General features: G+C 52.2%; 1 protein-coding gene across 2 annotated transcripts; it reads right to left on the bottom strand.

The window, feature by feature from the left end:
- Nucleotides 1-265: 265 nt before the first annotated feature.
- On the bottom strand, nucleotides 266-27,312 carry LOC145339280 (solute carrier family 41 member 3-like). 2 transcript variants are annotated; one of them, XM_080183694.1, is made up of 9 exons: nucleotides 27,202-27,312; nucleotides 24,174-24,245; nucleotides 22,404-22,548; nucleotides 17,738-17,884; nucleotides 12,761-12,905; nucleotides 11,291-11,370; nucleotides 9,281-9,415; nucleotides 2,687-2,835; nucleotides 266-1,616 (listed from the first exon to the last, which is right to left on the bottom strand). In XM_080183694.1, the coding sequence occupies exons 1-9, from the start codon at nucleotides 27,229-27,231 to the stop codon at nucleotides 1,458-1,460; spliced, it is 1,062 nt and encodes a 353-aa protein (XP_080039820.1). In that variant the 5' UTR covers nucleotides 27,232-27,312; the 3' UTR covers nucleotides 266-1,457. The 2 variants fall into 2 exon arrangements, with proteins under 2 accessions (XP_080039820.1, XP_080039819.1); XM_080183693.1 differs by lacking the exon at nucleotides 17,738-17,884 and having other exon boundaries at nucleotides 27,202-27,309.

Raw genomic sequence — 27,312 nt, 5'->3', positions numbered from 1 at the left:
TCCCACACACACTGACTCTCACTGGGGTACGGGTCCCACACACACTGACTCTCACTGGGGTACGGGTCCCACACACACTGACTCTCACTGGGGTACGGGTCCCACACACACTGACTCTCACTGGGGTACGGCTCCCACACACACTGACTCTCACTGGGGTACGGGTCCCACACACACTGACTCTCACTGGGGTACGGGTCCCACACACACTGACTCTCACTGGGGTACGGGTCCTACACACACTGACTCTCACTGGGGTACGGGTCCTACACACACTGACTCTCACTGGGGTACGGGTCCTACACACACTGACTCTCACTGGGGTACGGGTCCCAAACACACTGACTCTCACTGGGGTACGGGGTGCAGGGTGTTGGAAACTGACAAAGCGAGATTGCATTTTTGTTGGATTTTGAATGAATTTGTGCATAAACGGCAAATGGTTACCAAACGTGTGAAGTGCAGTGTGCGAACTTCTGGGCAAAGACCACTTGAGATATTAAATTTGAACTGTGTAGCAGAATGGGGAAATGGGGGAATATTGGGAACACGGAAACCGATTACAGAAAGTAACATTGCATCAAAACACTGTGTCTGGCCTGTAGGGGGATAGGACTGGAAAGCAGAGGTTATACCTGTAGTCAGCACTGTTACAGGCAGATGCCCACCTCTCTCCCCTCCATTGTTACTGAAAGGAGAAAAAGAAACTGGGAAAGTGGAATAAGGAAAGTTCCGGATACGAGACCCTGGGTCGGTATGGAGAATTTTACTGCCCCACCCGTCACGGGAATCGGAGCAGGTGAGGGGGAGAGCACAGAAAGGATTTCACAGTTTCTTGATGAGTGAGAATGTAAAATCCCGCTCGATGTTTCCTGTTGCAGGGAGAGCGGACAGGAGCTGGAAACATCAGGTCAACACGACCAGGGAATCCAGGAGAAACAACACCACCCACAGTCAGATTGTGGGACTCACTCCCGCAGGGAGTGGGGAGAATGTGGGACTCGCTCCCACGGGGGGAGTGGGGAGAATGTGGGACTCGCTCCCACGGGGAGTGGGGAGAATGTGGGACTCGATCCAGTGGGGACTGGGAGAGGTGAAGAGAAGAGAGATATTTACGTGGGGAGGATGAAAAATACAAACGTGACAATATGTTGTCGGGGGGGGAAGGTGTTGTGGAACAGAAAGAGCAGTGTGATCTGTGGGGCTGGATGAACAGTTCAGTAAATGGGGTTCACTGCACCCCAGGGAGAAATCTCAGCGATCGGGACTGCATTGAGTTTTAAATATTGCCCTGAGTCAGATCCAGGGCATGATGTCTCTCGCACAGTTTGAGTCTGAATCAGCCCAGCTGGGATTGATGTGTCGATCCCAGGGCGCAGGCTCAGACAGCAAGGGCAAAGGGCACTCCCTACTTTAGATCCCAGGGGTCTTTGGATTGGCTGCAGTCAGACACCACTCTAGATGTACCATTCGAGGACGAAGCAGAGAGCCAGGAGGCCGGTGCCCAGGAGGTCCCCCAGTGCCGTCAGGTATGGGATGGATACGTTGTCTGGGTCCAGTCCCATTCTCCAGCTCAGGCGGACAATGAGGTCAGCCAGGTACAGCAGAATACACACCTACCCAGAGAAAAGAGACAACAATCAGCTCCCTCAAAACCCAGCATCTGTATCAGCCCTCTGACAGTGCGGCACTCCCTCAGCACTGACCCTCTGACAGTGCGGCACTCCCTCAGCACTGACCCTCTGACAGTGCGGCACTCCCTCAGCACTGACCCTCTGACAGTGCGGCACTCCCTCAGCACTGACCCTCTGACAGTGTGGCACTCCCTCAGTACTGACCCTCTGACAGTGCGACACTCCCTCAGTACTGACCCTCTGACAGTGCGGCACTCCCTCAGCACTGACCCTCTGACAGTGCGGCACTCCCTCAGTACTGACCCTCTGACAGTGCGGCACTCCCTCAGCACTGACCCTCTGATAGTGCGGCACTCCCTCAGCACTGACCCTCTGACAGTGCGGCGCTCCCTCAGCACTGACCCTCTGACAGTGCGGCGCTCCCTCAGCACTGACCCTCTGACAGTGCGGCGCTCCCTCAGCACTGACCCTCTGACAGTGCGGCGCTCCCTCAGCACTGACCCTCTGACAGTGCGGCACTCCCTCAGCACTGACCCTCTGACAGTGCGGCACTCCCTCAGCACTGACCCTCTGACAGTGCGGCACTCCCTCAGCACTGACCCTCTGACAGTGCGGCACTCCGTCAGCACTGACCCTCTGACAGTGCGGCACTCCCTCAGCACTGACCCTCTGACAGTGCGGCACTCCCTCAGCACTGACCCTCTGACAGTGCGGCACTCCCTCAGCACTGACCCTCTGACAGTGCGGCACTCCCTCAGCACTGACCCTCTGACAGTGCGGCACTCCGTCAGCACTGACCCTCTGACAGTGCGGCACTCCCTCAGCACTGACCCTCTGACAGTGCGGCACTCCCTCAGCACTGACCCTCTGACAGTGCAGCACTCCCTCAGCACTGACCCTCTGACAGTGCGGCACTCCCTCAGCACTGCGCTGGGTGTCCATTTAGTTGCTGCGCTCAAATCTGTGGACTGAGGGTTGAAGCTTTGATTTTTGAGTCTGAGATGAGGGATTGGTTCCCCCCGAGCAGCGAGAGTGTCAGCGAGGGTTCTTACCTGGATGAGGGCAGCAGTGAGGTACAATAAAATGAAGATGCGGCTCATGGGGCTGTAATCTGTCCCGATAAAGTGGATGGTGGAGAGGAAGAGCAGCTGGCCCGGGATGACCAGCAGGGTCAGGACTCGGGCGGATGTCGAGTTAACACCTGGAGAACAAAAAGGAGTCATCCTGAGTTCCTGCCCCCTGCTGGGCACACACCAACATTCACTCTCTCACAATCACTACTTGCATTTATATAGCACCTTATGTAACATAATATCCCAAGGTGCTTCACAAGTGTGATCAGAGAAACTCTGTGTCATTCCTTTGAGCATTGCCATTGGGATACAGGGAGAGAGTGGGGCAGTGGGATTAGTTTGGGGATTGATACAGGGCTATGGGGAGAGAGCGGGGCAGCAGGATTAGTTTGGGGATTGATACAGGGCTTTGGGGAGAGAGCGGGGCAGCAGGATTAGTTTGGGGATTGATACTGGGCTATGGGGAGAGAGCGGGGCAGTGGGATTAGTTTGGGGATTGATACAGGGCTATGGGGAGAGAGTGGGACAATGGGATTAGTTTGGGGATTGATACAGGGCTATGGGGAGAGAGTGGGGCAGTGGGATTAGTTTGGGGATTGATACAGGGCTATGGGGAGAGAGCGGGGCAGTGGGATTAGTTTGGGGATTGATACAGGGCTATGGGGAGAGAGCGGGGGCAGTGGGATTAGTTTGGGGATTGATACAGGGCTATGGGGAGAGAGCGGGGCAGTGGGATTAGTTTGGGGATTGATACAGGGCTATGGGGAGAGAGCGGGGCAGTGGGATTAGTTTGGGGATTGATACAGGGCTATGGGGAGAGAGCGGGGGCAGTGGGATTAGTTTGGGGATTGATACAGGGCTATGGGGAGAGAGCGGGGGCAGTGGGATTAGTTTGGGGATTGATACAGGGCTATGGGGAGAGAGTGGGGCAGTGGGATTAGTTTGGGGATTGATACAGGGCTATGGGGAGAGAGTGGGGCAGTGGGATTAGTTTGGGATTGATACAGGGCTATGGGGAGAGAGTGGGGCCGTGGGATTAGTTTGGGGATTGATACAGGGCTATGGGGAGAGAGTGGGGCCGTGGGATTAGTTTGGGGATTGATACAGGGCTATGGGGAGAGAGTGGGGCCGTGGGATTAGTTTGGGGATTGATACAGGGCTATGGGGAGAGAGCGGGGGCCGTGGGATTAGTTTGGGGATTGATACAGGGCTATGGGGAGAGAGCGGGACATGGGATTAGTTTGGGATTGATACAGGGCTATGGGGGAGAGTGGGGGCAGTGGGATTAGTTTGGGATTGATACAGGGCTATGGGGAGAGAGCGGGACAATGGGATTAGTTTGGGGATTGATACAGGACTATGGGGAGAGAGCGGGACAATGGGATTAGTTTGGGATTGATACAGGGCTATGGGTAGTGAGCGGGGCAGTGGGATTAGTTTGGGGATTGATACAGGGCTATGGGGAGTGAGCGGGGCAGTGGGATTAGTTTGGGGATTGATACAGGGCTATGGGGAGAGAGTGGGGCAGTGGGATTAGTTTGGGGATTGATACAGGGCTATGAGGAGAGAGTGGGACAGTGGGATTAGTTTGGGATTGATACAGGGCTATGGGGAGAGAGTGGGGCAGTGGGATTAGTTTGGGATTGATACAGGGCTATGGGGAGAGAGCGGGGGGCAGTGGGATTAGTTTTGGGATTGATACAGGGCTGTGGGGAGAGAGCGGGGGGCAGTGGGATTAGTTTGGGATTGATACAGGGCTATGGGGAGACAGCGGGAACAGTGGGATTAGTTTGGGGATTGATACAGGGCAATGGGGAGAGAGTGGGGGCACTGGGATTAGTTTGGGATTGATACAGGGCCATGGGGAGACAGCGGGAACAGTGGGATTAGTTTGGGGATTGATACAGGGCAATGGGGAGAGAGTGGGGGCACTGGGATTAGTTTGGGATTGATACAGGGCCATGGGGAGACAGCGGGAACAGTGGGATTAGTTTGGGGATTGATACAGGGCTATGGGGAGAGAGTGGGGCCGTGGGATTAGTTTGGGATTGATACAGGGCTATGGGGGAGAGTGGGGGCAGTGGGATTAGTTTGGGATTGATACAGGGCTATGGGGAGAGAGCGGGACAATGGGATTAGTTTGGGGATTGATACAGGACTATGGGGAGAGAGCGGGACAATGGGATTAGTTTGGGATTGATACAGGGCTATGGGGAGAGAGTGGGACAATGGGATTAGTTTGGGGATTGATACAGGACTATGGGGAGAGAGCGGGACAGTGGGATTAGTTTGGGATTGATACAGGGCTATGGGGAGAGAGCGGGACAATGGGATTAGTTTGGGGATTGATACAGGACTATGGGGAGAGAGCGGGACAGTGGGATTAGTTTGGGATTGATACAGGGCTATGGGTAGTGAGCGGGGCAGTGGGATTAGTTTGGGATTGATACAGGGCTATGGGGAGAGAGTGGGGCAGTGGGATTAGTTTGGGGATTGATACAGGGCTATGGGGAGAGAGCGGGACAGTGGGATTAGTTTGGGGATTGATACAGGGCTATGGGGAGTGAGCGGGGCAGTGGGATTAGTTTGGGGATTGATACAGGGCTATGGGGAGAGAGTGGGGCAGTGGGATTAGTTTGGGATTGATACAGGGCTATGGGGAGAGAGCGGGGGCTGTGGGATTAGTTTGGGGATTGATACAGGGCTATGGGGAGAGAGCGGGACAATGGGATTAGTTTGGGATTGATACAGGGCTATGGGGGAGAGTGGGGGCAGTGGGATTAGTTTGGGATTGATACAGGGCTATGGGGAGAGAGCGGGACAATGGGATTAGTTTGGGGATTGATACAGGACTATGGGGAGTGAGCGGGGCAGTGGGATTAGTTTGGGGATTGATACAGGGCTATGGGGAGAGAGTGGGACAATGGGATTAGTTTGGGGATTGATACAGGGCTATGGGGAGAGAGTGGGGCAGTGGGATTAGTTTGGGGATTGATACAGGGCTATGGGGAGAGAGTGAGACAATGGGATTAGTTTGGGATTGATACAGGGCTATGGGGAGAGAGTGGGACAATGGGATTAGTTTGGGGATTGATACAGGGCTATGGGGAGAGAGTGGGGCAGTGGGATTAGTTTGGGGATTGATACAGGGTTATGGGGAGAGAGTGGGACAGTGGGATTAGTTTGGGGATTGATACAGGGCTATGGGGGAGAGAGCGGGGCAGTGGGATTAGTTTGGGATTGATACAGGGCTATGGGGAGTGAGCGGGGCCGTGGGATTAGTTTGGGGATTGATACAGGGCTATGGGGAGTGAGCGGGGCCGTGGGATTAGTTTGGGGATTGATACAGGGCTATGGGGAGAGAGCGGGGCAGTGGGATTAGTTTGGGGATTGATACAGGGCTATGGGGAGAGAGTGGGACAATGGGATTAGTTTGGGGATTGATACAGGGCTATGGGCAGACAGTGAGACAATGGGATTAGTTTTGGGATTGATACAGGGCTATGGGCAGACAGTGAGACAATGGGATTAGTTTTGGGATTGATACAGGGCTATGGGGAGAGAGTGGGAGCAGTGGGATTAGTTTTGGGATTGGTACAGAGTTTAAGGACTATAAAACCAGGTTTATAGAAACATAGAAGGTAGGAGCAAAAGGAGGCCATTCAGCCCATCGAACCTGCTCTGCTGTTCCTTATGATCATGGCTGATCGTCCAACTCAATAGCCTAATCCTGCTTTCTCCCAATAACCTCTGATCCAATTCGCCCCAAGTGCTATATCCAGCTGCCTCTTCTATACATTCAATGTTTTAGCATCAACTACTTCCTGTGGGAATGAATTCCACAGACTCACCACTCTCCGGGTGAAGAAACTTTCCCTGGTCTCCGTCCGAAATGGTCTCCGAATCCTCAGACTGTGACCCCCCCACCATCAGGAACATCCTCCCTGTGTTTATCTCATGCTGCCCGTACACCCCTTTCCAGCTATTTCATTACCACCTCCCCTCCACCCCACCCCCACCCCCACCCCGCCTCCAATCACCATTTCCTTCCATCCATCTCCTCAAGTATTCACTTCGCTTCCTTGAAAGACATCCATAGCATTCCTACCGCTCTCTGGATAAGGAGGTTTCTCCTGAATTCCCTATTGGAATTATTATGGATTATTTTATGGCCCTTGGTTTTCCGCAGCAAGTGGAAACGTTAGCTGGGATTTCCAGCTTGTGTTGGGATCCTCCACGGGAGATTCACCAACGCGTGGAGCCCAGAAAGTCCCACGCATCTTCTCAACATCTGTCCCATCAAACACCTTCATAGTTTAAAGAACTAAAGACCCCGGGGTAAACGAGAGACCCAGGAGCAGGAGGAGGCCATTCAGCCCCTCGAGTCTGCTCCACCATTCAATACTATCAGGGCTGATCTCATCTCAGCCTCAACTTCACCTTCCTGCCCATTCACCATAGCCCTCCAAACCCATTACTCAATAAAAATCTAACTCCTCCTCAACTTTATAACTCAATATCCCGGCATCCACTCTGGGGGAGTGAACTCCATAGATTCATGACCCTGTGGGAGAAGTAATTCCTCCCTATCTCTGTTTTAAATCTGCCACCCTTTATCCCCAAACTGTGACCTCTTGTTCCAGAAGGACACAAGAGGAAACATCCTTTCCACAGTTCACCCTGTCAATCCCCTTTTAGCTTCTTATAAACCTCAGTGAGATCTCTCCTCATTCTTCTAAACTCGAGGGAGTATTGGCCTAACCTACCCAATCTCTCTTCATATGAAACCTCACCTCTGGGATCAATCTAGTGAACCACCTCTGAACCGCCTCCATTGCAACTACAGCCCTCCTGAAGTAAACCTGTGTGTAATACTCCAGGTGTTCTTATCTACTGCTCTAACAGTCCACAGTCTTTGCTTTTCCTATCTATTCAATCTTTCCCAACACAGTTCTGGTGACAGACATCCCTCTGAATATTTAAAAACTTTCGCCAGTTCCCCGACATCCACTTCTTTCAGTCTGGAGGCCAGAATGGTTCACAATATTCCACCCGGGCTCTGTCTGAAGTTCTAAGGCAGAAAGAAATCCCACAACACCAGTTTAAAGTCCAAACAGGATTTATTTGTAGCAAAAGCCACAAGCTTCCGAGACAGCCTGTCCCTTCGTCAGGTGGCTTGTGGCTTTTGCTACAAATAAATCCTGTTTGGACTTTAAACTGGGGTTGTGGGATTTCTTTCTGTTTTACCGCAGGCCAACGCCGGCATCTCCACATCATGAAGTTCTAAGAACAAAGAACAAAGAAAATTCCAGCCCAGGAACAGGCCCTTCGGCCCCTCCAATCCTGCACCGACCATGCTGCCCCCGACTGAACTAAACCCCCCTACCCTTCCGGGGACCGTATCCCTCTATTCCCATCCTATTCATGGATTTGTTCAGACGCCCCTTAAAACTCACTATTGTATCCACTTCTACTCCCTCCCCCCGGCAGCGAGTTCCAGGCACCCACCCCCCTCTGTGTAAAAAAACTGCCTCGTACATCTCCTTTAAACCTTGCCCCTCGCACCTTAAACCTGTCCCCCCGAGTAATTGACTCTTCCACCCTGGGAAAAAGCTTCTGACTATCCACTCTGTCCGTGCCCCTCATAATCTTGTAGATTTCTATCAGGTCTCCCCTCAACCTCCGTTGTTCCAGTGAGAACAAACCAAGTCTCTCCAACCTCTCCACATAGCTAATGCCCCCCATACCAGGCAACATCCTGGTAAATCTTTTCTGTGCCCTCTCCAAAGCCTCCACACCCTTCTGGTAGTGTGGCGACCAGAATTGAACACTATATTCCAAGTGCAGCCTCACTAAGGTTCCATAAAGCTGCAACATGACTGGCCAATTTTTAAACTCAATACCCCAGCTGATGAAGGCAAGCATGCCGTATGCCTTCTTGACTACCTTCTCCACCTGCATTGCCACTTTCAGTGACCTGTATACCTGTACGCCCAGATCCCTCTGCCTATCAATACTCTTAAGGGTTCTGCCATTTACTGTATATTTCCTATCTGTATTAGACCTTCCAAAATGCATTACCTCACATTTGTCTGGATTAAACTCCATCTGCTATCTCTCCGCCCAAGTCTCCAACTGATCTACATCCTGCTGTACCCTCTGATGGTCCTCATCGCTATCCGCAAATCCACCAACCTTTGTGTCATCCGCAAACTTACTAATCAATCCAGTTACATTTTCCTCCAAATCATTTATATATATTACAAACAGCAAAGGTCCCAGCACTGATCCCTGAGGAACGCCACTTGTCACAGCCCTCCATTCAGAAACACACCCTTCCACTGCTACCCTCTGTCTTCTCTAGTTTTGTATCCACTTTGCCAGCTCACCTCTGATCCTGTGCGACTTCACCTTCTGCACCAGTCTGCCATGAGGGACCTTCTATGTGAGTTGCGCGGTTTTTGTCTTCTACCTGGGCAGGAGTGAACCGTGGGGATCCCTCGCTGAGACCCCCAGTCCCTGTGGTTCTGGGAAAGCAGAGACTTGTTTAGCTGAGCTACAGGGGTGACCTACCTGAGCGGAAAAAGGTTGTGCAGGGATTGGGCCAATTTTCCCACATCTGTCGCGGTAATACACCCGGAACACTCCACAGGTGGAGGTAAGTTGAGATGCGACTAGCCTGAATGGCAACGAGGTTTCCACCAACACCTAGGACCAAAACAGCCAGAAATGAAAGGAACGAGAGCAGAGGAACGACGTGGTACAGCTCCTCAAGGCCCACTGAACCCACTCCAAAAACACATTCTATCCTTTAACCTCCTCTGCCTTCCTGGCTGTTCTTTCTCTGCTTCCTTTTTACACTCTCTCCGTTCCTGCTTCACAGGGAGTTGGGTTGGGAAAGTGGGGGAAAGACCTGAAGGGGGGGCTTTTCTGCTCAGGACAGCTGCTGTTCCTTCACAGTGACTCCAGCTTCTTACCCAGTTATTGATCCGATTGAGATCCGAGAGAGCATTCCTCGGAGAGGGGCTGCAGGGAAAAGCCTGGGAACTACAGGCCAGTGAGCCTCTCATGGTGGTGGGTAAATTGTTAGAAGGTATTTTTGAGAGACAGGATTGACAGGCATTAAGAGACAGATTAGGGACAGTCAGCATGGCCTTGTGAGTGGTTTAAGGTGAGAGGGGACAGATACAAAACGGTTCAGAGGGGCAATCTTTTCAGAGGGTGGTGAGTGTCTGGAACAAGCTGCCAGAGGTAGCAGTAGAAGTGGGTACACTTCAGACTTTTAAAAAGCGCTTAGATAGTTACAAGATGACTACAGATAGGGGACAAATGCAGACAACCGGGACCAGCTCAGGGGTTAAAAAAGGAGGCATGGACAAGTTGGGCCAAAGGGCCTGTTTCCATGCTTGTAACCCTCACTGACTCGATGAGATTACAGCGCTAACTCACCCAAAAGACTTGAATGAAAGTGAAGTACAGGTGCCGAAGAAATAGCAGCCAGGGTAAGGCCATTCAGCCCCTCGGGCTTGCACCACCATTCATTAACATCAACGCTGGTCTAATTGTGGATTCTGTCCCACTTCATGTCTGTCCACCATAGCCCTGGACCACCCGCCAGACCAAATATCTGTTCAGCTCAGGCTCCCAGGACAGGTACAGCACGGGGTTAGACACAGAGTAAAGCTCCATCTACACTGTCCCCCATCAAACACTCCCAGGACAGGTACAGCACAGGGTTAGACACAGAGTAAAGCTCCCTCTACACTGTCCCCATCAAACACTCCCAGGACAGGTACAGCACAGGGTTAGACACAGAGTAAAGCTCCCTCTACACTGTCCCCATCAAACACTCCCAGGACAGGTACAGCACAGGGTTAGACACAGAGTAAAGCTCCCTCCACACTGTCCCCATCAAACACTCCCAGGACAGGTACAGCACAGGGTTAGATACAGAGTAAAGCTCCCTCTACACTGTCCCCATCAAACACTCCCAGGACAGGTACAGCACGGGGTTAGATACAGAGTAAAGCTCCCTCTACACTGTCCCCCATCAAACACTCCCAGGACAGGTACAGCACAGGGTTAGATACAGAGTAAAGCTCCCTCTACACTGTCCCCCATCAAACACTCCCAGGACAGGTACAGCACGGGGTTAGATACAGAGTAAAGCTCCCTCCACACTGTCCCCATCAAACACTCCCAGGACAGGTACAGCACGGGGTTAGATACAGAGTAAAGCTCCCTCTACACTGTCCCCATCAAACACTCCCAGGACAGGTACAGCACGGGGTTAGATACAGAGTAAAGCTCCCTCTACACTGTCCCCATCAAACACTCCCAGGATAGGTACAGCACGGGGTTAGATACAGAGTAAAGCTCCCTCTACACTGTCCCCATCAAACACTCACAGGAGTTTGGAAATTTCTGTGCAGAAATTCACTGCTCTGTCACAGAGTAATAGTGATTCCAGTTCTGAACTGTTTCAATGAGTGTAAAACACGATGCTGAGAATGGTGGGCAATGGGAGGTTGGATTATATATAAACCCAGATCTTGTGTTGAGACAATCAGACATCAAACTCACCGTTAATGACCGGTGAAAAGACTGCCATGCCTTTAAACTTGGACTGAGTGAGTGTCTTACCCAGGATCAATCCACCAGCACTGAGAAAACAACACAAATCATAGAGAGTTAATCAAAAACATTAACACTGCAACAGACTGATTGTAAAACCCACATTTCAAACTGTGCTGTCCCTGTCCTGGGAGTGTTTGATGGGGGACAGTGTAGAGGGAGCTTTACTCTGTATCTAACCCCGTGCTGTACCTGTCCTGGGAGTGTTTGATGGGGACAGTGTAGAGGGAGCTTTACTCTGTACCTAACCCCGTGCTGTACCTGTCCTGGGAGTGTTTGATGGGGGGACAGTGTAGAGGGAGCTTTACTCTGTATCTAACCCCGTGCTGTACCTGTCCTGGGAGTTTTTAGACACAGTACGGGAATGAGATAGACAATCTGGTGACAAAAATCTCTCCCTCAATGTCAGCGAAATAAAGGAGATAGTCATTAACTTCAAGAACGTATTGGAGAACATGACTACATCAACAGTGACGAAGTAGAAAGGGTCGAGAGCTTCAAGTTTTTAAGTGTCCAGATCACCAACAACCTGTCCTGGTCCCCCCCATGCTGACACTACAGTTAGGAAAGCCCCACCAACACCTCTACTTTCTCAGAAGACTAAGGAAATTTGGCATGTCAGCTACAACTCTCACCAACTTTTACAGATGCCCCATAGAAAGCATTCTTTCTGGTTGTATCACAGCTCGGTCTGGGCTCCTGCTCTGCCCAAGACCACAAGGAACTACAAAAGGGTGGTGAATGTAGCCCTAATCCATCACACAAACCAGCCTCCCATCCATTGACTCTGTCTACACTTCCCGCTGCCTCGGGGAAAAGCAGCCGGGATAATCAAGGACCCCCCCACCCCCCACACACACCCCGGACATTCTCTCTTCCACCTTCTTCCATCGGGAAAAAGATACAAAAGTCTGAGGTCCCGTACCGACTGACTCAAGAATAGCTTCTTCCCTGCTGCTGTCAGACTTTTGAATGGACCCACCTCGCACTAAATTGATCTTTCTCTACATCCTTGCCGACTGTAACACTACATTCTGCACTCTCTCATTTCCTTCTCTATGTATGGTATGCTTTGTCTGTATAGTGTGCAAGAAACAATACTTTTCATTTTATACTAATACATGTGACAATAATAAACCAAATCAAATCAAAATAAAAATGAAAGAGGTTTAATCTGTCGATATAATGGAGCTGGAATGGAGTTCCAGCCTCGGTGTGGTCCAATGGCACAGCAGTCCCGAGGGGCTGAATGGCCTTCTCCTGCTGTTATTGTGTTAATTCTGCTTCTCAATGACAGTACCTGCACTCCAGCTCTCTGATCGCCAAGCCTTGGTGAAGTTTTACACATTGACCATTCTCCCCGCCCCCAACACCTCCCCCGACCCCCCACAATAAATGAGCACAGTAGCGGTCACTCACCTGCTTATTGCCATGGCGATCAGCACCGGCGACCAACCGGATTTCAGCACCTCCTGTGTCTGAGGAGTTTTCCAAGCAATCATCACCCAGATTGGGATCAGGGCGATGAAGAGGCCGCAGAGTGAGGGAGCAAGGTAAACCATGTCTGGGGAGAGACAAACCACAGTCAGGCACAAACCCCATTCCCATCCTCCTCCAACTCAAAACAGGAACAGCTGCGGCTGTTTGGCAACAGGAGGCATCACAGCCTGAGTGTGCTGCCACTCGCCAAGGCAGGGGTCGGGGGGAAGGGGGGGGGGGCAGTATCTCATTGGCATTCCGGGTTGGTGAGCTGGTAGTCGTCACGATGTGGAGATGCCGGTGTTGGACTGGGGTTTACAGCAGGGAAACAGGCCTTTTGGCCCAACGTGTCCACGCCACCCGTTTTTTAACCCCTGAGCTGGTCCTAATTGCCTGAATCTTGCCCAAATCCCTCTATACCCATCGTACCCACATAACTGTCCATAAACGCTTTTTAAAAGACAACATTGTACCCGCCTCTGCTACTGCCTCTGGCAGCTTGTTCCAGACACTCACCACCCTCTGTGTGAAAACATTGCCCCTCTGGACACTTTTGTATCTCTCCCCTCTCACCTTAAACCTCTGCCCTCTAGTTTTAGACTCCCCTACCTTTGGGAAAAGATATCGACTATCTCGCTGATCTGTGCCCCTCATTATTTTATAGACCTCTATAAGGTCACCCCTCAGCCTCCTCCGTTCCAGAGAAAAAAGTCCCAGTCTATCCAGCCTCTCCTTATAACTCAATCAAGTCCCGGTAGCATCCTAGTAAATCTTTTCCGCACTCTTTCTAGTTTAATAATATCCTTTCTATAATAGGGTGACCAGAATTGCACACAGTATTTCAAGTGTGGCCTTACCAATGTTTTGTACAACTTCAACAAGACGTCCCAACTCCTGTATTCAATGTTCTGACCAATGAAACCAAACATGCCGAATGCCTTTTTCACCACTCTGTCCACCTGTGACTCCACTTTCAAGGAGCTATGAACGTGTACCCCCAGATCTATTTGTTCTGGAACTCTCCCCAACACCCTACCATTAACTGAGTAAATCCTGTCCTGGTTCAATCTACCAAAATGCATCACCTCGCATTTGTCTAAATTAAACTCCATCTGTCATTCGTCAGCCCACTGGCCCAATTGATCAAGATCCCATTGCAATTGGAGATAACTATCTTCACTGTCCACTATGCCACCAAGCTTGGTGTCATCTGCAAACTTACTAACCATGTCCCCTATATTCTCATCCAAATCATTAATATAAATGACAAATAACAGTGGGCCCAGCACTGATCCCTGAGGCACACCGCTGGTCACAGGCCTCCAGTTTGAAAACCAACTCTATAATCACTCTGTGACTTCTGTCAAGGAGCCAATTTTGTATCCATTTAGATACCTCACCCTGGATCCTGTGAGATTTAACCTTATGCAACAGCCTACCATGTGGTACCTTGTCAAAGGCCTTGATAAAGTCCATGCAGACAACATCAACTGCACTGCCCTCATCTACCTTCTTCGTTACCCCTTCAAAAAACTCAATCAAATTTGTGAGACATGATTTTCCACTCACAAAGCCATGCTGACTGTCCCTAATCAGTCCTTGCATCACTAAATGCCTGTAGATCCTGTCTCTTAAAATACCTTCCAACAATTTACCCACCACAGATGTGAGGCTCACTGGCCTGTAGTTCCCAGGCTTTTCCCTGCAGCCCTTTTTAAACAAAGGCACAACATTTTCCCCTCTCCAATCTTCAGGCACCTCACCCGTGACTATCGATGATTCAAACATCTCGGCTAGGGGACCTGCAATTTCCTCCCTAGCCTCCCACAGTGTCTTGGGATACACTTCATCAGGTCCCGGGGATTTATCTACGTTGATGCGCTTTAAGACTTCCAGCACCATCTTCTCTGTAATATGTTCACTTCTCAAGACATCACTATTTATTTCCCCAAGTTTCCTAACATCCAGGCTGTTCTCAACAGTAAATTCTGATGAGAAATATTCATTTAGGATCTCACCCACCTCTTGTGGATCCGCACATAGATATCCGCGTTGATCCTCAATCCTAACTCTTGTTACTCTTTTGCCCTTTATGTATTTGTAGAAACTCTCTGGATTTTCCTTTGCCATATTTGCCAAAACAATCTCGTGTCCCCTTTTTGCCCTCCTGATTTTTTTCTTAACTCGGACACCCTCTATATTCTGGAAGGGATTCACTTGATCCCAGGTGCCTTTGCATGTCATGTGTCTCCTTCTTCATCTTGACCAGGGCCTCAATATCCCGAGTCATCCAGGATTCCCTACTTCCACCAGCCATGCCCTTCACTCTAAGAGGAATGTGTTTACCCTGAACCCTGGTTAACACACTTTTGAAAGCCTCCCACTTACCTGCCACCCCTTTGCCTGCCAGTAGACTCCCCCAGTTAACTTTTGAAAGTTCCTGCCCGATACCATCAAAATTGGCCTTGCCCCAATTTAGAATTTTAATTTTTGGGACAGACCTATCATTCTCCATAGCGATCTTAAAACTAATAGAATTATGGTCCCTGGTCCCAAAGTGATCCCCTCACTAACACTTCTGTCACCTGCCCTTCCTTATTTCCCAAGAGGGGGTCAAGTTTTGCCCCCTCTGTAGTCAGGCCATCCACAAACTGAATGAGAAATTCCTCCTGAATACACTCAACAAATTTCTTTCCATCCAACCCTCTAATACTACGGCTGTCCCAGTCAATGTTGGGAAAGTTAAAATCTCTGACTATTACCCCCTATTTTTCTTGGAGCTATCTGCAATCTCCGAACATATTTTGCTCCTCAATTTCCTGCTGTCTATTTGGGGGTCTATAGTACAACCCAATCAAAGTGATTTCCCCCTTCTTATTTCACAACCCATATCGACTCAGTGGGTGAACCCTCGGGTATTTCCCCTCTCAGTACGGCCGTGAGGTTCTCCCTGATCAAAAGTGTAACTCCCCCTCCTCTCTTACCTCCTGTTCTATCTTTCCTTTAGCATCTATACCCTGGAACATTGAGCTGCCAGTCCTGTCTCTCCCTTAGCCACGTTTCAGTAATTGCTATAATATCCCAGTCCCACGTACCCATCCATGCCCTGAGTTCATCTGCCTCGCCCATCAGACCTCTCGCGTTGAAATAAATGCAGTTTAATCTGGATTTCCCTCGCTCTCTGTCTTGCTTTTGTCTGATCTGCCTGGTACTAGGATCACTGACACTGTCTTCACTATTTAATGTGCTCTCTTTAACTTCTGTGCTGTCCTCAACCTTCTCTTCTGCCTCCCTGCTGCCTTGGATCCCACCCACCTGTGGCACTGCAAAGTGGTTAACACTGCTGCCTCACAGTGTCAGGGACCCGGGTTCGATTCCCAGTCTCGGGTCACTGTCTGTGTGGACTCTGCACGTTCTCCCCGTGTCTGCATGGGTTTCCTCCGGGTGCTCCGGTTTCTTCCCACAGTCCAAAGATGTGGGGGTTAGGTGGATTGGCCGTGGTAAATTGCCCCTTAGTATCAGGGGGATTAGCGGGGTAAATATGCGGGATTACAGGAATCCCCTGGGTGGGATTGTGGTCGGTGCAGACTCGATGGGCCGAATGGCCTCTTCCTGTACACAGGGATTCCATGGTAATGAGTCTTTGTGCTTTCTGATTGGTGTAGGAAGGCAGCATGTCACACGGATGAACATGTTGGCCAACCAATAGTTAGCGTGTGGGGAAAGTCATGTGATCAAGGCTCCAGGAATACATTTAATCAAAGTTGGCAACCTGAGGGGGGCCCACCCTGAGGAACAGCCACCCTGAGGGGGGGGGCCACCCTGAGGGGGGGGCCACCCCGAGGAACAGCCACCCTGAGGGGGGGACCACCCCGAGGAACAGCCACCCCCACTGGATCCTAACTGCTCTTTCAATTGGGTGACTGGGGAATCTGTGCTGCTGTAGCTCTGGTTCAAATTGTATGTGTGGGTAAGAGGGAGACACAGGGGTCAGGGACAGGGACCGGGGTCAGAGACAGGGACCGGGGTCAGGGACAGGGACAGGGACCGGGGTCAGGGACAGGGACAGGGGTCAGGGACAGGGACAGGGACCGGGGTCAGGGACAGGGACCGGGGTCAGGGACAGGGACAGGGGTCAGGGACAGGGACAGGGACCGGGGTCAGGGACAGGGACAGGGGTCAGGGACAGGGACAGGGACCGGGGTCAGGGACAGGGACCGGGGTCAGGGACAGGGACCGGGGTCAGGGACAGGGACCGGGGTCAGAGACAGGGACCGGGGTCAGGGACAGGGACCGGGGTCAGGGACAGGGACCGGGGTCAGGGACAGGGACAGGGGTCAGGGACAGGGACCGGGGTCAGAGACAGGGACAGGGGTCAGGGACAGGGACAGGGGTCAGGGACAGGGACAGGGGTCAGGGACAGGGACAGGGGTCAGGGACAGGGACCGGGGTCAGAGACAGGGCCAGGGGTCAGGGACAGGAACAGGGGTCAGGGACAGGGACCGGGGTCAGAGACAGGGACCGGGGTTAGAGACAGGGACGGGAGTCACAGACAGAGATAAGGATGGGATTAGGGACAGAAGTCAGAGGGTCAGGGACAGGGAATCAGAGGCAGAGACAAGGGTCAGCGGTCAAGGACAGGGACAGGGTCAGATAACAGGGGACAGAGACAGGGACAGGGACAGGGACAAGTCAGGTACAGTGGTCAGTGAGACAGAGACAGGGGATCAGAGACAGGGGACAAAAACATGGACAGAGACATAGACAGGGACAGGGGTCAGAGACAGGGACAGGGACAGGGATCCACAGGGAGGCCAGGTTCTGGGGGGAGTGAGCCCCGGCTGGACTGTGCGTTGGACACAGGTTTCACTCTCAGGCTCCCCGCTGGTGATGGGGGGATGGGGAAATCTCTCGTACCCATGTGTGAGAAGAGCAAGTTGCTGACAACAGCCAGGAGTGACAGTGTGAGCAGATCACCCAGACTCGCTGCAATCGGAGTGGCGACATTATCAGGATTAATCCCAATCTTCCGGGATCCAAGGACCACTCCAATCATCAACAGACCTACAGAGAGAGAGAGAGACAGAAAGGGAGGACTGGCATTTCTATGGCACCTTTCACATCCTCAGAACAGTCCGCGGCACATTACCCTACCGACCCTCTGACAGTGCGGCACTCCCTCAGCACCGACCCTCTGACAGTGCGGCACTCCCTCAGCACCGACCCTCTGACAGTGCGGCACTCCCTCAGCACTGACCCTCTGACAGTGCGGCACTCCCTCAGTACTGACCCTCTGACAGTGCGGCACTCCCTCAGTACTGACCCTCTGACAGTGCGGCACTCCCTCAGCACCGACCCTCTGACAGTGCGGCACTCCCTCAGCACTGACCCTCTGACAGTGCGGCGCTCCCTCAGCACTGACCCTCTGACAGTGCGGCGCTCCCTCAGTACTGACCCTCTGACAGTGCGGCGCTCCCTCAGCACCGACCCTCTGACAGTGCGGCACTCCCTCAGCACCGACCCTCTGACAGTGCGGCACTCCCTCAGCACTGACCCTCTGACAGTGCGGCACTCCCTCAGCACTGACCCTCTGACAGTGCGGCACTCCCTCAGCACTGACCCTCTGACAGTGCGGCACTCCCTCAGCACTGACCCTCTGACAGTGCGGCACTCCCTCAGCACTGACCCTCTGACAGTGCGGCACTCCCTCAGCACTGACCCTCTGACAGTGCACCACTCCCTCAGCACTGACCCTCTGACAGTGCGGCACTCCCTCAGCACTGACCCTCTGACAGTGCGGCACTCCCTCAGCACTGACCCTCTGACAGTGCGGCACTCCCTCAGCACTGACCCTCTGACAGTGCACCACTCCCTCAGCACTGACCCTCTGACAGTGCAGCACTCCCTCAGCACTGACCCTCTGACAGTGCGGCACTCCCTCAGTACTGACCCTCTAACACTGCGGCACTCCCTCAGCACTGACCCTCTGACAGTGCGGCACTCCCTCAGCACTGACCCTCTGACAGTGCGGCACTCCCTCAGCACTGACCCTCTGACAGTGCGGCACTCCCTCAGCACTGACCCTCTGACAGTGCGGCACTCCCTCAGCACTGACCCTCTGACAGTGCGGCACTCCCTCAGCACTGACCCTCTGACAGTGCGGCACTCCCTCAGCACTGACCCTCTGACAGTGCGGCACTCCCTCAGTACTGACCCTCTGACAGTGTGACACTCCCTCAGCACTGACCCTCTGACAGTGCGGCGCTCCCTCAGCACTGACCCTCTGACAGTGCGGCACTCCCTCAGCACTGACCCTCTGACAGTGCGGCACTCCCTCAGTACTGACCCTCTGACAGTGCGGCACTCCCTCAGTACTGACCCTCTGACAGTGTGACACTCCCTCAGCACTGACCCTCTGACAGTGCGGCGCTCCCTCAGCACTGACCCTCTGACAGTGCGGCGCTCCCTCAGCACTGACCCTCTGACAGTGCGGCACTCCCTCAGCACTGACCCTCTGACAGTGCGGCACTCCCTCAGCACTGGGGCGGGTCCGGGGTGGGGGAGTGAGTGATGGGAGTTACACCCTGTGGGAACATCAGGTGAAGCCTTTCACGGTTGTGACTCATCCTTTCAGCACAAGTGTCTCCAGAACATTCTGGGATTGCAGATTCCTGTCCGTGGGAAGGGTTGGAACTGACCTTGGGATGTGTGTGTGTGACCGAGAGGACATCAGCTCAATGCTGCCACACTGAGGCCGTGACTGGAACTGCAGCAGCAACGTAAAAATGCAGGGGAAACGTGAATGTGTTGCATTTCTAGCACAAGCACAGTAGGCCGAATGGCCTCCGGTGCGTTTGCGTCGTCCTCAGTCCCTGGGGCAGCTTCACAAACCAGAGCTGTGGCCGTACTGAGTGTCAGTGAGCAGGTTATTGCTGAGTGAGGCCCTCTTGGTTGGTGACCCCCTTGTTCAGGGTTCCTCTCCACCAGGGCAAACAGTGTCTCTCTGTGCTGACCACACTGAGTTAGCCTGTTAACCAGGTTCTGTAACCCTGAAGGACAGGGAACAGTCGCTAGCAGAGCTGTGCCTGTGGAGGGTGTCTGAACAGACAGCCCAGCTGCCCGATTCAACTCCAAAACCTCAGAGAGACAAAGAAAATTCCAGCCCAGGAACAGGCCCTTCGGCCCCTCCAATCCTGCACCGACCATACTGCCCCGACTGAACTAAAACCCCCGACCCTTCTGGGGACCGTATCCCTCTATTCCCATCCTATTCATGGATTTGTCAAGACGCCCCTTAAAACTCACTATCGTATCCGCTTCCACTCCCTCCCCCGGCAGCGAGTTCCAGGAACCCACCACCCTCTGTGTAAAAAATCTGCCTCGTACATCTCCTTTAAACCTTGCCCCTCGCACCTTAAACCTGTCCCCCTGAGTAACTGACTCTCCCACCCTGGGAAAAAGCTTCTGACTATCCACTCTGTCCATGCCCCTCATAATCTTGTAGACTTCTATCAGGTCTCCCCTCAACCTCTGTCGCTCCAGTGAGAACAAACCAAGTTTCTCCAACCTCTCCTCATAGCTAATACCCCCCATACCAGGCAACATCCTGGTAAATCTTTTCTGTACCCTCTCCAACGCCTCCACATCCTTCTGGTAGTGTGGAGACCAGAATTGAACACTATATTCCAAGTGTGGCCTCACAAAGGTTCAATAAAGCTGCAACATGACTTGCCAATTTTTAAACTCAATACCCTGGCTGATGAAGGCAAGCATGCCGTATGCCTTCTTGACTACTTTCTCCACCTGCATTGCCACTTTCAGTGACCTGTGTACCTGTACACCCAGATCCCTCTGCCTATCAATACTCTTAAGGGTTCTGCCATTTACTGTATATTTCCCATCTGTATTAGACCTTCCAAAATGCATTACCTCACATTTGTCCATCTCTCTGCCCAATGTCCAACTGATCTATATCCTGCTGTACCCTCTGATGGTCCTCATCACTATCCGCAAATCCACCAACCTTTGTGTCGTCCACAAATTTACTAATCAATCCAGTTACATTTTCCTCCAAATCATTTCTATATATTACAAACAGCAAAGGTCCCAGCACTGATCCCTGAGGAACTCCACTTATCACAGCCCTCCATTCAGAAACACACCCTTCCACTGCTACCCTCTGTCTCTGACCGAGCCAGTTTTGTATCCACTTTGCCAGCTCACCTCTGATCCTGAGCGACTTCACCTCCTGCACGATTCTGTACAACCTCCCACAGTTCCTGAAACAGGGTCAAAGCCTCTCACTCCCATGAGTGTTTCCTGAGCTCAGAGTAAACGCAAAGGTTTCGATGTTGCACGAGTTACATCAGTATCAACATTTCTATAGCGCCTTTCACATCCACAGGATACTCCACAACATTTTACAGCCAATTAAACATTTATATTTGACGTCTAACCCACAGCAGCTCCGACTCATTTGTCGCCCCGGGACTCACTGACCGCGACCACCCCCCCCCCCCCCCCCCCACCCGGGTCCAGCAATGGCCGATTTTAAAATTTTCATCCTTGTTTTTCAATCTCCTCCAGCCCCGGGGCCGGCTGAGAATTCAGATTTGGTTTTGAAAAATCGGAATCTTGATTTCTGACCTGGGTGAGAGTGGAGTCCCTGGGACAAATCCCACTGCCCAATCCCGATGTCCCTTCAGGGTAGGAAACCCTCCCTCGATACCCCGGCTGAGTCTACGTGACTCCCGTCCACATCCCAACGTGGTGAACCTGCTGTTAAAAACTCTGAGCTCCCGTACCGACCGACTGCTGCTGTCAGACTTTTGAATGGACCTACCTCGCACTGAGGTGATCTTTCTCTACACCCTCGCTGTGACTGTAACACTACATTCTGCACCCTCTCCTTTCCTCCTCTATGAACAGTATGCGCGCAAGAAACAATACTTTTCACTGTACCCCAGTACATAAATCAAATCAAATCACATCGAAGGGAGACGCTGTGTCAGTAATAAATGAAAAACCAGCATTTTACCGAGCTGCCTGATTCCCGTCTTCCCAGGAAGCAGCAGGAAGGATAAGGAATGCTGGCCACGCCCTGCGGGTGACCCAGTGCCTCAGCCCCTCTCCTGCCGTCAACCTCTGACCCCCCCCCAGTTACTGGGTAAGGAGTTACTGAACGGGAAACCCCTCCGATCCCCCCAGTCATTAACCCACCCCCTCCCCAGGTTAAACAACTTCCTGTTTTCCAGAGGGTCTCTGCTGGCGATGAGCTACAGATTGTTTGGGGGGGTGTGTGTGTGTCAGTGTGTGTGTGTGTGAGTGTGTGCGTGTGTGGTGTGTGCGTGTGTGTGTGTGTGGTGTGTGTGTGTGTGTGTGGTTTGTGTGTGTGTGTGTGGTTTGTGTGTGTGTGTGGTGTGTGCGTGTGTGGTGTGAGTGTGTGTGTGTCAGTGTGAGTGTGTGTGTGTGGTGTGTGGTTTGTGTGTGTGTGTGTCAGTGTGTGTGTGTGTGTCAGTATGTATGTGTGTGTGTGTGTGTGTGTGGTTGAGCAGTGATGGGTGAGGGGTGGCAGTGCCTGTACCTAGGATGAGTGCGGCAGTGAAGGCTGTAACAGTGCTGCTGGCACACAGCACAGCTGCTTGCTGCAGTTCAATCCGGCCCCTGAATAATGAGCCCAGCACGATGGCGGCAATCGCGGCGATCAGACCCACCACAGTGGCCTGGACCTGGAGAAAAAAAACACAACAAAACACAGTAACACATAGCGGCAGCGCACACACAGCTTGGTTTCATTGGTCAGAATACTGAATACAGGAGTGGGATATCCTATTGAATTGTACAATGATGGGGAGATGCTGGTGTTGGACTGGGGTGGGCACAGTGAGAAGTCTTACAACACCAGGTTAAAATCCAACAGGTTTATTTGGAATCACGAGCTTTTGGAGCGCTGCCCCTTCATCAGGTGATTTTTGCTCTCTCTCCTGATGAAGGAGTGGTGCTCCGAAAGCTCGTGCTACCAAATAAACCTGTTATACAAGACATTGGTAAGGCCACACTTGGTTCTGGTCACCCTATTATAGAAAGGATATTATTAAACCAGAAAGAATGCAGAAAAGATTTACTAGGATGCTACCAGGACTTGATGGATTGAGTTATAAGGAGGGGCTGGATAGACTGGGACTTTTTTCTCTGGAGCGTAGAGGGGTGATCTTATAGAGGTCTATAAAATAATGAGGGGGCACAGATCAGCTCGATAGTCAATATCTTTTCCCCAAAGGTAGGGGAGTCTAAAACTAGAGGGCAGAGGTTTTAAGGTGAGAGGGGAGAGATAGTCCAGAGGGGCAATTTTTTCACACAGAGGGTGGTGAGTGTCTGGAACGAGCTGCCAGAGGCAGTAGTAGAGGCGGGTACAATTTTGTCTTTAAAAAGCATTTAGACAGTTACACGGGTACGATGGGTATAGAGGGATACGGGCCAAATGCGGGCAATTGGGATTAGAATCACAGGATCATAGAACCCTACAGTGCAGAAAGAGGCCCTTCGGCCCATCGAGTCTGCACCGAACACAATCCCACCCAGGCCCGACCCCCATATCCCCATATATTATACCCACTAATCCCCTCTAACCTACACATCCCTGGACACTAAGGGGCAATTTCTCAGCATGGCCAATCAACCTAACCCACACATCTTTGGACTGTGGGAGGAAACCGGAGCACCCGGAGGAAACCCACGCAGACATGAGGAGAATGTGCAAACTCCACACGGACAGTGACCCGAGCTGGGAATCGAACCCAGGACCCTGGAGCTGTGAAGCAGCAGTGCTAACCACTGTGCTACCGTGCCACCCGGGTTTCTAAAAAAAAAGGTGGCATGGACAAGTTGGGCCGAAGGGCCTGTTTCCGTGCTGTAAACCTCCATAACTCGATAACAGCAACACAAATACAACCAGGAGAACAGAGTGAGGGAGGGGGAGTGAGGGAGGGGAGGTAGAGGGGGTGAGGAAGAGGGGGGGTGAGGAAGAGGGGGTAGGGAGAGAGAGGGAGGGAAGAGAGAGGGAGGGGGAGGGGTAGAGGGGAGGGAGGGGGAGGGGGGAGTGAGGGGGAGAGAGTGGGGGAGCGAGGGGGAGGGGGGGAAGGAGGGGGGAGAGGGGGGGGGGGAGAGAGGGGGAGGGAGGGGGGAGAGAGGGGGAGGGAGGGGAAGCGAGGGGGGAGGGAGGGTGGAGGGAGGGAGGGGAGGGGGGAGGGAGGGAGGGGAGGGAGGGGGAGCGAGGGGAGAGGGAGGGGGAAGGGAGGGTGGAGGGAGGGAGGGGAGGGGGGAGGGAGGGGGAGCGAGGGGTTTTATCTTTTACCTGTATCAAAGCGAGGTTACAGGTGACTAAGGCCCATTTCTCTCTGGAATGATCGAGTTTGCCAGTGTTAGCCTGGGGGGAGAATCGGAATTGTGTTACTGAGGGAACGGCACGGTGTACAGCTGGGAGGTGGCAGGGAGAATAAGGAGAAGGGGATTAACACAACGGCCTGACAGTGAGGAGGGTTTGGGAACAGACAGAACTCTGTCTGGGCAGGGTGTGAGGAGTTACTGCGTTACTAGAGGTCTCAGTTATAACACTATTCTCTCAGGTTCATCACAGAATCCCTACACTGCAGAAGGAGGCCATCTGCACCAACAACAATCTCCCCCAGACCCCATCTCCATAACCACACGTATTTACTCTGCTAATCTCCCTGACGGGCAATTTAGCCTGGCCAATCCACCTAACCGGCACGTCTTTTGGACTGTGGGGGGAAACTGGAACACCCGGAGGAAACCCACGCAGACACGGGGAGAATGTGCAAACTCCACACAGACAGTGACCAAACCGGGAATCGAACCCGGGTCCCTGTCTGATGGTGAATGACGCAGGTCTCAGCATGTCTTGAACATTTTCAATGTCGGAGCTTCCACATTCCTCTGGGATTGAGAATTCCAAAGCTCCATCGTTCTCCGAGTGAAGAAATTCCTCAGGAGGAGCTCTCTGGATCCGTTCGCCCCAATCCCGATTCCCAACAGCCCGTGAGTTAGCGAGGTTCGCGGGTTTTGTGCAAACACATTCCTGTCCCGAGCAGGCGGGAAGTTTATCCATATTCGGATACACATTGGGATGTCGTTAGTGTGCGTGCAGCCCTCACTATTCACCTCTGACCTCAGGGTAAACCACTCCAAAGAGAGCCCAAAACCACAGACTGACCATTGGTCAGGCTCTACATCGCTCTCCAGCGCTGCCTGGGCTCGGGGGGGGGTGGGCAATCCAGCCCCAAGACCCCCATCTCAGGGGAGACTGGCAACCAATGCCACCCCCCCAAGAGACCCTTCCTCTGCAGCCTTCCAGCAGCAACAGGGCAAACAGGCAGTGGACCCCCCTCCCCACCTCCCTGAACCCCCTCGGGACCCAAGGTGTCAGTGGCAGGTTGTCGGGGGTCTGAAAGGGGCCTGAGGGTGGAGTCTAAGGGTGGAGGGGGCCTGAGTGGCGTGGAGGTCAGGTCACCCTCATGTCTGTGTGTGTGTGTGTCTGTGTGTGTGTGTTGGGGGAGAAGTTACCCATTATATATGGATGGGGGGGGCAAGGGGGATTACCCTGTCTGGTGAGGGGGGTCTATGGTATTCCCCTGGTCAGTAGGGGGGGTGGAGGAGACACTATGTTTTTGTGAGGGGGAGGGGGTCTGTCTGTCAGCGTGGACATTGGGTCACTCTTTAAAAACAGCGGGCCAGTCTCGGGACAGTGCAGCTGGCTGGGAGAACGTCCAATAGGGAGAATTTAACATCGATCCGGGGGGGGTGAATCCCAGCCAATCAATGCTGTTAATGCCAGCAAGAACCCTCCGATTACCAATCCTGCCCCCACCCCCCCACCCCCCCCACCCCCGTCTCTTGCTGATGGCGTTTGAACATTTCAGTTTGTGAGATATCAAAGTTCTGAAAATGAGAGAAACTTTCGAGTGGCAGTCAAAAATCATCCAATCAGATGGTGAAAGGTTTGGGGGGGGCGCTGGGGCTTTTGGAGGATGTTGGGGGGGAGAGTTGAGCTGACACATAACCAGCAACACCAAATCATTATCCAACTGCAAGGAATCAGGAAGACCAACGGCACAGAATTATAGAAACCCTACAGTACGCGGGGATACCATTCAGCCCTATCACAATCCTACCCCCATATCCCTACAAATTTACCCGCTAATCCCTCTAACCTACACATCTCAGGACACTAAGGGGCAATTTTTAGCATGGCCAATCAAACTAACCCACACATCTTTGGACTGTGGGAGGAAACTGGAGCACCCGGAGAAAACCCACACAGACACGGGGAGAATGTGCAAACTCCACACAGACAGTGACCCGAGACGGGAATTGAACCCAGGTCCCTGGAGCTGTGAAGCAGCAGTGCTAACCCACTGTGCTACCGTGCCGCCCCAAAGGCATGTTGGCCTTTGTGTAAAGAGAATCAGAACAGAAGAGTGAAGAAATCTTGCTGCAGATGTGCAGGATTTTGGTGAGGCCATATCTGGAATAGAGGGTGCTGTTTTTTGGTCACTATGTTTAAGAGAGGATAGATTTGCATCGGAGGTGATAGAATGAAGGTTCTTTGGATTGGTTCCCAGGGTGGGAAGGTTGTCCAATGATGAGAAGCTGAGTAAATTGGGTGGATATTCTCCGGAGCTTTGAAGAACGAGAGATGATCTCACTGAAACATTAGGGTCGATACTGAGAGACTGTCACCCTGTGCTACAACTTAGGATGTACAATCTCAGGATGAAGGTTCAATCACCTTGGATTGAGATGAGGAGGAATGTCTTTACTCACTGGGATATGAATTTTTGGTAATGAAAGCTTTTTGTTGGCTCTATCTGCAGCTGAGGTGTCATCACTCGGGAAATCGAGGGATCCGGGAAAGTGGCATTAAGGTAGTGATCAGTTATGATCTTATTGAAAAGCGGAGCAGATGTGAGGGGCTGGATGGCTACTCCTGCTCTGAGTTCTACTATCTTAGACCGCCAATCTGTGGAGCATTCAGGGAGGGGTCAGGGGTTCATCTGGAAAAATCTACGCAATTTCTCTGAAGCACAATTTACCACCACCAAACCAGGAAGCATTGGTGAACTGATGGAACGAGCTGCCAGAGGTGGTGGTAGAGGCAGGTACAATTTTGTCTTTTAAAGAATGTTTAGACAGTTGCGTGGGTACGATGGGTATAAAGGGATATGGGCCAAATGCGGGCAACTGGGATTAGCTTATTGGTAAAAATAGGATGGCATGGTTGGGCTGAAGGGCCTGTTTCCATGCTGTAAACCTCCATGGCTCTAAACTCAGAAGGCTAATGTCAATCTGAAACTGATACTCACCGCTGTCGATAGTCTGGAAGCAAGGGTCATTTCTAAGTTGCCTTTGAGGCCAACCAGTGCAGGAACCAAGATGAAAATCTCCGTAATAGTCTGGAATACTGCCCAGTGCTG

This window comes from Carcharhinus amblyrhynchos, unplaced genomic scaffold (assembly GCF_965287045.1).
Source record: "Carcharhinus amblyrhynchos unplaced genomic scaffold, sCarAmb.v2.hapA scaffold_379, whole genome shotgun sequence".
In the NCBI taxonomy this organism is placed as follows: Eukaryota; Metazoa; Chordata; class Chondrichthyes; order Carcharhiniformes; family Carcharhinidae; genus Carcharhinus; species Carcharhinus amblyrhynchos.
This window is presented reverse-complemented; position numbering and strand designations above follow the sequence as displayed.